Raw genomic sequence first — 8,199 nt, 5'->3', positions numbered from 1 at the left:
TCTGACGTTAAAGAATCTTGGATCCAGCTCCAGGTCCAGGAGCGCTAGAGACAGAGGCGGGAAGCCAGCCAATCACAGCGAAATTACCGCGTTTGGTCCCTCACCCGGCAAATTAAAACCCAGAAGATTCTTTAAAACGGATGTGGTTGTACGTTATGCGGATTTTTGGACTAACTTTATACAGTGATACCTTGAGATACGGTCGTCCTAACTTACGATTATTTTGAGATACGACATGAAATATTCGAAAATTTATGCCCCAACATACAACGAAAAATTTGAGATACGATGAACGATAATAATTATTGTAGAAGCGAACGCTAGGTAGCAAAATCTGCGCCGCCCGCTCAGTTTGTTTGCTGACGCCTCATTGTTCAAACACGTTGTGTTATTCATTGTGTTTGTGTTCATTTTTCGTCATATTTTGGATATGTATACTTTATTTTGTTATTAACCATGAGTCCCAAAGCTAAAGACAAAGCTAGTGAAAAGAAAAAACCTAAGAAAATGATCACGATGGAAGCAAAACATGAAATTATCACAAAGTATGAGCGTGGCATTTGTATCATCGACTTGGCAAAGGAGTATGGCCCCAATCCTTCTGCAATATCCACAATCATCAAGCAGAAGGAAGACATCAAAAAGCTGCAACTTTCCAAAGGCGTCACCATTATTTCCAAGCTACGTACTGATAAACATGATGAGATGGAACGGCTATTTTTAATATGGATTAAGGAGAAGCAATTGGCTGGTAACTCTGTTTCTGAAGCGATCATCTGTGAGAAGGCTAGCACCATTTTCCAAGACCTTAAGCGTGAAGCAGCCGAGACGGAGGGAGAATCATCGCAGGGTGGCCAAGGGAGTGATGAGTTCAAAGCCAGTCGTGGATGGTTTTACAATTTTAAGAAACGAAGTGGCATTCATTCTGTCATTTGTCATGGAGAGGCATCGAGTGCTGATGTTAAGGGGGCTGAAAATTTCATTAAGGAATTTGAAAAACTCATTTGTGAAGAAGGATACCTGCCACAACAAATATTCAATTGTGACGAAACAGGATTGTTTTGGAAGAAAATGCCTAGGCATACATTTATCACGGCAGAAGAAAAAAGTCTACCCGGTCACAAGCCTATGAAAGATAGGCTAACGCTGCTTTGTTAGCTAGCGGCGATTTCAAATTGAAACCGTTAATAGTTTATCACTCAGAAAATCCAAAGGCATTCAAAGCTCATAAAGTGATTAAAGAAAGATTACAAGTTCTGTGGCCTCCAAATAGTAAAGCATGGGTGACCTGTCAGTTTTTTATTGAATGGATGAACGTAGTTTTTGGTCCTTCAGTCAAGAAATACTTGACCGATAATGGTCTGCCACTTAAGTGTGTCCTCCTCTTGGATAATGCCCCCGGTCACCCCCCTGGCCTTGCAGATGACCTTTTAGATGAATTTAAATTCATTAAAGTTGTCTATCTACCAGCCAACACAACATCTATCCTCCAGCCCATGGATCAACAGGTGATATCCAACTTTAAGAAACTTTTCACGAAGCATCTTTTCAAGCGTTGCTTTGAAGTTACTGAAAATACGAACCTAACATTGAGGGAGTTTTGGAAGCAACGTTACAACATTGTGATCTGTGTTAAGCTTATAGATATTGCCTGGCAAGGTGTTACCAAAAGAACATTGAACTCAGCTTGGAGAAAATTATGGCCAGATGTTGTTTTAGAGCGAGACTTTGAGGGATTCAATCCTGTTGAGGAGGAGATTGTATCTATTGGTCGCTCTATGGGCTTACAGATAGACGAGGCAGATGTTGCTGAATTCGTTGAGGAGCACGCTGAAGAACTCATGACGGAGGAGCTGAAGGAGTTACACAAGATTTTCCATGAGGAGGTAATGCAAGAACTGAGCAGGAGGAGGAACTAACTTCACGTGAAATTCGTGATATCCTAGGCAAGTGGCAGGAAGTGTCAGATTTTGTGGAAAAAGAAACCTTGATAAATTGTCTACAGGCAGAGCGAGTGTCTTATATAATGATACGTGTCTCACATTCTTTTGTAACATTCTAAGAAGGAGGTAGAAACAAACCTCTCTTGATCGTTACTTTGTGAAGGCCTCAGTTAGTGAAAGTCAAGGTGAGGCCAAAAGGGCCAGACGTGAGAGTGCTGAAACTGATAAAAGTGAGGCCAAAAAGGCCAGACATGAAAGTGATGATTAGGTGATGATTACATAAGAAAAAAAAAAATTTTAAAAGCCACCCCCCAAAAAAACATTAAGAATAAGTTTAGTATTAGAAATGAGTTTAGCAATGTTTTTGTGTTTATGTACATTACGTACGTATAAATTCTCCTACTCCTCCTCCTCCTCCTCCTCCTCCTCCCCCTCCCCCTGCAGGCCGCAGCTCACCGTCACTGTGGTAAAAGGGCTATCACACTGGCCTATGATACGTGGAACGTGGGTCATGGTTCTTGGTACGAAACCAGGAACACTATCACACACAAGCTGCCTGTGTTCTTGTTATGCTAGGCAAATGGCCCACTAACCAAGACAAAGCCTAATCAAAATAAACCAGAACAAAACCATTCCGCTTATACCTCAGCCTGTGCTTTGTCCAGGAACTGCATTTGCATTTCCTCTTGTTGAAGAAAAATAAGTAAAAAAAAACTAGAGAAAAGCTGAGACGTGCACGATGGCAACTTTAGTCAGAGGTGGTTGCCATGAGCCCAACCTATCAACATATATATATATATATATATATATATATATATATATATATATATATATATATATATATATATTCATATATATATATATATATATATATATATATATATATATATATATATATATATATATATATATATATATATATATATCTTTACCTTTCTAAATTGATGAAATATTATTTAATTTTCCAATATGAAAAATGTAGTCACATTCTTTTTAGTTCAAATGAAAGGTTTTTATTACATATATCATGTTTACTTTTCCATTGGGATAGCATACGGAGAACCGGGATGGATATGAAGCCATCCCAACTTGGTTCCACTAATACCGGGCAAGTTCCAGCTATCTAGAGCGGATGTTCCTGGTTCCGCGTATCATAGGCCAGTGTGATAGGGCCTTAATTAAAATTCCTTTCTTTTTTTTATTGATTTTAACATTTATCATATTAATGTATTTTTTTTATTATGTGTGTTATTACTCGTTTATTTATATAAAAATTGTGTATATTATATGTAATTTAACTGTGTTTTGGGGTGGTTTCATAGAGCTAGAATGCATTAATTCATATTACATGTATTTACATGGGAAATATTGATTTGACATACAATTTTTTTGACATACAACGATGGTTATAGAATGAATTAAAATTGTATCTCAAGGTACCACTGTATAGTACGTTAAACTGGAAATTCGTTAAATGAACGTTCGTTAAGCGAAGTATTACTGTATTCTTATTTCCATATTTTCTTTCTAATACATGTAAGAAAAACATATTGTGTTTTTTTCCTTCAGAAGAAGATAAAACTTATTTCTACAACAAATTATTGAAACAGGTATTACAATTGGACTTTCTTTGATATGCTTCATTGATTTTGTTTTATTTTTTTTCTGATATTATTCTGACAATTTGTAAAAGAACTGCCATTGATGATCCTTTTGAATTGCATATACAAATAAACATAAGCAAAGAAACAAAACAGAATAAATAAAAAAATGTGATATAAAAATCAACTGAAAAATACTTTTTTTCTTTTTCTATTACATGTAAGAAAACTATATTATCTTGCCTTTTTCCTTCATAAGAAAAAAAATATTTCTATAACAAATATTTCAAACTAAGATATGGCAATTGGACTTTCCTTGATAAGCTTCAATATCTAATTTTCTTTATTGATCTTTTCATAATTTCATAATTATCCTCATATCATCTTTATTATCTTATTTTATCTTCTCTGTCTTCTGTTGAAGTAAGTTGGCCATAAAACCATATAGCATTCATTTTCTAAATATGGAAAACAAAGAAAAAATTATAGAAACAAATTTAGGAAAGGAAAAATATAGTACAAAATAGAGATGCATTGAATATCACCAAATAAAGTATGCCCACCAGTGGGTTGTATCGCAGAGAAGTAATAAATTTTTCACGGTTTGTGATGACACACCGGTTGACAAACATTGAGGTGAGGTTGCCATTTCCTTTGGGTGTTCTCCCAGACAACACTCTGCTCTTCTCACTTTGCTGGCTTGACCAGCATTGACATGACAACAATTTATTTGTATCTCAGTGTGGGCAAGTTCACCGCGCTGGCAATTGCAGGGAACATGTTAAAGGATAGAAGACATACTAAACAGAGAAGGAAATGTGTAAAATAATGAATGAGAGCTTCAAAATGGTGTTCACCTCAGAAAAAGATTTCACAGAGCCTAAAAGGATATTGTATTGCCAAGGATTACAGAAAATCACTGTACACAAGGAGGATATTGGAAGATTATTCAATAATCTGGATGTCAGAAAAGCAATGGGGCTGGATGTTGTATCAGGCTTAGTGCTAAAAGAATGTAAACAGCAACTGCTGGATCCAATTTGGGAAATAATTACAAGTTCACTAAATGAAGGGAAAGTTCCACTAGAATGGAAGAGAGCCAATGTAATACCGATATTTAAAGGAGGAAAGGCAGTTCAACCACTAAACTACAGACCAGTGTCACTTACAGGTGTTATGGGGAAATTGTGTGAAATAATTATCAATAAAAATGGGTTAAACATATGGAAGAAGAACAAGTCATATTGAACAGACAATTTGGGTTCAGGACAGGACGGTCATGTGTGTTGAACTTATTAAGCTTCTACTTGATAGTAATAGAAGGACTGGAAAGCAGAGATAGATGGGTGGACACAGTATACCTGGACATAAAAAAGGCTTTAGATAAAGTCCCACATGGAAGACTACTTTAAAACTAGAGAACTTAGGACAGCAAGGAATTTTGTTAGAATGGACAGGAGATTATTTGAAGGACAGGGAGATGAGAACTGTGATCAGAGATACATACTCATCTTGTGGTAAAGTAACAAGAGGAGTGCCACAAGGGTCAGCGTTATATTTCAGATTTATGTAAATGACATTCACAATGGGGTAAATAGTTATATTAATTTATTTGCTGATGATGCAAAGCTGCTAAGAGTTATCAAAACCATGGAGGACTGTCTGCTGTTACAGGAAGATATAAATAAGATCTATGAGTGGAGTAAGAAGTGGAAATTGGAGTTCAATGTCAAGAAATGTTACATAATGGAACTAGGAAAGAGCAAAAGAAGACTGGTATTTATTTTTTTCTTTTTTATGAAGGAGGGACAGCTGGCCAAGGGCAACAAAATATGAAAATAAAAGGCCCACTATGTTGCCAGTTCCCTAAAAGAATATAGAAGTTAGCCAAAATTCAGGGACAAATATCTCGACACCTCTCTCTTAAAAGAAGTCAAGTCAAAAGAAACTGGAAATACAGAAGCAGGAAGGGAGTTCCAGAGTTTACCAGTGGAAGGTATAAATGATTGAGAGTACTGGTTAACTCTTGCACTAGAGAGTTGGACAGAATAGGGATGACAGGAAGGAGAAAGCCTTGTGCAGCAAGGCTGCAGGTGGAGGGAAGGCATGTAGTTAGCAAGATCAGTAGAACAGCTAGCCTGAAGATAGTGATAAAAGATAGCAAGAGATACAACCTTTCGGTGGTGAGAAAGAGGCTGAAGACAGTCAGTCAGAGGAGGTGATATGATGACACGAAAAGCTTTTGATTCCACCCTGTCTAATAAAACTGTACAAGTGGAACTGCCCCCCCAAACATACAAAGAGTACTCCATACAAGGATGGAAAACGTCATAATGAAGAATTTTGATTGAAGACATGAAATAGTCAGAGGGAGGAGGAGTAGGAGGAACAAGCCCAGAATCACCCAAGGTGGAGTTGTTAGCAAGGTTTGAGAGAAGTGTTCAGCTTTAGAAACAGATGAGATGGCAGTGGTGCCATCAGGATGAAATAAAGGAAGGAAAGATGAAGTAAAGTTTTTGGAGATGTTTTTGGCCAGATGACAGAAGTCATGAGAGGAGTTAGAGTTTGAAAGATTTTGACATTTTCTATTTATGAAAGGGTGTTTGACAAGTTGAAGAACAGATTTGGCATGATTCCGGGCAGAAATATAAAATGCATGAGATTCAGGAGATGGAAGGTTCAAGTACCCTTTGTGGGCAACCTCTCTATCATGTATAGCACAAGAACGGGCTTTGTTAAACCAAGGTTTAGAAGGTTTAAGTTGAGGAAAAGAATGAGGAATGTATGCTTCCATGCCAGACACTATCATCCCTATTATGCATTCAGCACACAGAGATGGGTCTCTGACACAGAAACAGTAATCATTCCAGGGAAAAGCAGGTCCCCCCAATTGGTAGAGGCAAAACACCAGAGACACCTCTGCTTTGGGGGATCCTGAGGAGGAATAGGAGAGATAGGACAAGAAACAGAAATTAAATTGTGGTTGGAGGAGCCCAATGGAGAAGATAGGGTAACAGCATAAGCAGAAGGATTAGAGGTGAGGAAAAGATCAAGAATATTGGGCGTATCTCCAAGACAGTCAGGAATACGAGTAGCGTGTTGCAACAGTTGCTCTAGGTCATGTATGGCAGCAAAGTTGACAGGATGGTCAGTGAAGGGAGAGGAAAGCCAAAGCTGGTGGTGAGTAGTGAAATCTCCAAGGATGGAGATCTCCATAAAAGGGTAGAGAGACAGAATGTACTCCACTTTGAAAGTTAAGTAGTCAAAGAATTTTCTATAGTCATAGGAGTTAGAGGAGAGATAAACAGCAAAGATAAATTTGGTTAGAGTGACTATTGAGTCAAAGCCAGATGGTGGAAAACATGGAAGATTTCAGAATGTGGGCACGAGAGTAAGTTAAGTCATTGTGCACATACAGCCGGTTCCTGAATGTATTGGTACGACAACAAACCAAACCGCTTACCATGTTGTTTGGCTCGTGCACCAACTATTTATGACAGTTCCACAATTCAGTTTTTTGTGTTTGGAGTGCTCGCCAACTAATTTGTCTGGCCTACCAAAAGGGTATGAAGCGTCGGAATGGTTGGTAGCCCCACATAGCTGTGGTTGGTAAGCGTGTGAGTGAAAACCTGGTGAAAACATAAACAATTTCGTTCGATCAGCTGATAACATGTCTCAAGGAAGAGAGAAGTCGACGTCGCTAACCAGTGACCAGAAAAGCACGTTGGTTGATCTTATTAACCAATTCAACGTCGTGCTTGATAAAAGTGGTAATTACTCCATGATAGCTAAGAAACAGGAAGCTTGGGAGACAATTACCAAGAAGTTCAATGCAATATGTGCAACACTGTTAATCAGTTTTTTTTCCAGACTCATCACTGACTATGATCACATTTTCAAAAAGTAGATAAAACACACACACACACACACACACACACACACACACACACACACACACACACCACACACCACACACACACACACACACACACACCGCCACCGCTGACAGAGGACGGCTCGTTTCCGGCTGCGGACAGGAAGAAAGAAAATACCTATGGTATTACAGGGCCCGGGTAACTCTAAGTTAGTGTCCGTTAATGTCCTACTGTCTCTTAGTGTTGAAAGTGAGTGATGTGGAGAGTGATCCCTGAGAGGAGAGTGTGGACGGTGATCATTCTGGCCGTAATCAGCTGACAATAACAAAAATGGCATCCAAGCAAACTGGAGACTTTGAAGGTTTTATTACTACGCCAAAAGGATTGCAGAAACTTGATATGGATGCAAGAATCCAAGCACTGAAAAGTAAGTTCCTAAACATTTTGTCAATAGAAGAAAAACTGGATAGAGTTCTAGCCGAGAATGATTCGTTCAAAAGAGATCTATTTGTTAACGCTAGCGAATAAAGAGCTATTGAAGGAAAAAGTAGAGATGGAGAAAGAAAACCAACAACTAAGGAAACAATGTGAAGAGATGAAGGCTAAACTCATGGAAATGGAGATAAAAATATCCGAAGGAGACTTGAGGAAGGAGGAATGCCTTAATCTAATTGATACCCGGATGAAAGAAGTGAACCATGAACATCAGGAGGTACAAAGGTCGTTTAGGGAGATAGTAAAAAGCAGGAAGAGGAAAATAAAGGGATTACGCAGAGGGAA

The 8,199-nt window shown here is 38.2% G+C and overlaps 1 protein-coding gene across 1 annotated transcript; it reads left to right on the top strand.

The window, feature by feature from the left end:
• Nucleotides 1-456: 456 nt before the first annotated feature.
• LOC123500334 (tigger transposable element-derived protein 1-like) lies at nt 457-1,886 on the top strand (the record flags this gene model as incomplete). Its single annotated transcript, XM_045249038.1, has 2 exons — nt 457-1,006; nt 1,336-1,886. Coding segments are annotated over exons 1-2 (1,101 nt in total), but the record flags the coding sequence as incomplete, so codon positions are not given.
• Nucleotides 1,887-8,199: the final 6,313 nt, after the last annotated feature.

The sequence above is a fragment of the Portunus trituberculatus genome, unplaced genomic scaffold, assembly GCF_017591435.1.
Source record: "Portunus trituberculatus isolate SZX2019 unplaced genomic scaffold, ASM1759143v1 PGA_scaffold_203__11_contigs__length_482353, whole genome shotgun sequence".
Classification (NCBI taxonomy): domain Eukaryota; kingdom Metazoa; phylum Arthropoda; class Malacostraca; order Decapoda; family Portunidae; genus Portunus; species Portunus trituberculatus.
Note: the sequence above shows the minus strand (reverse complement) of the source record. Positions and strands in the feature narration are given on the sequence as shown.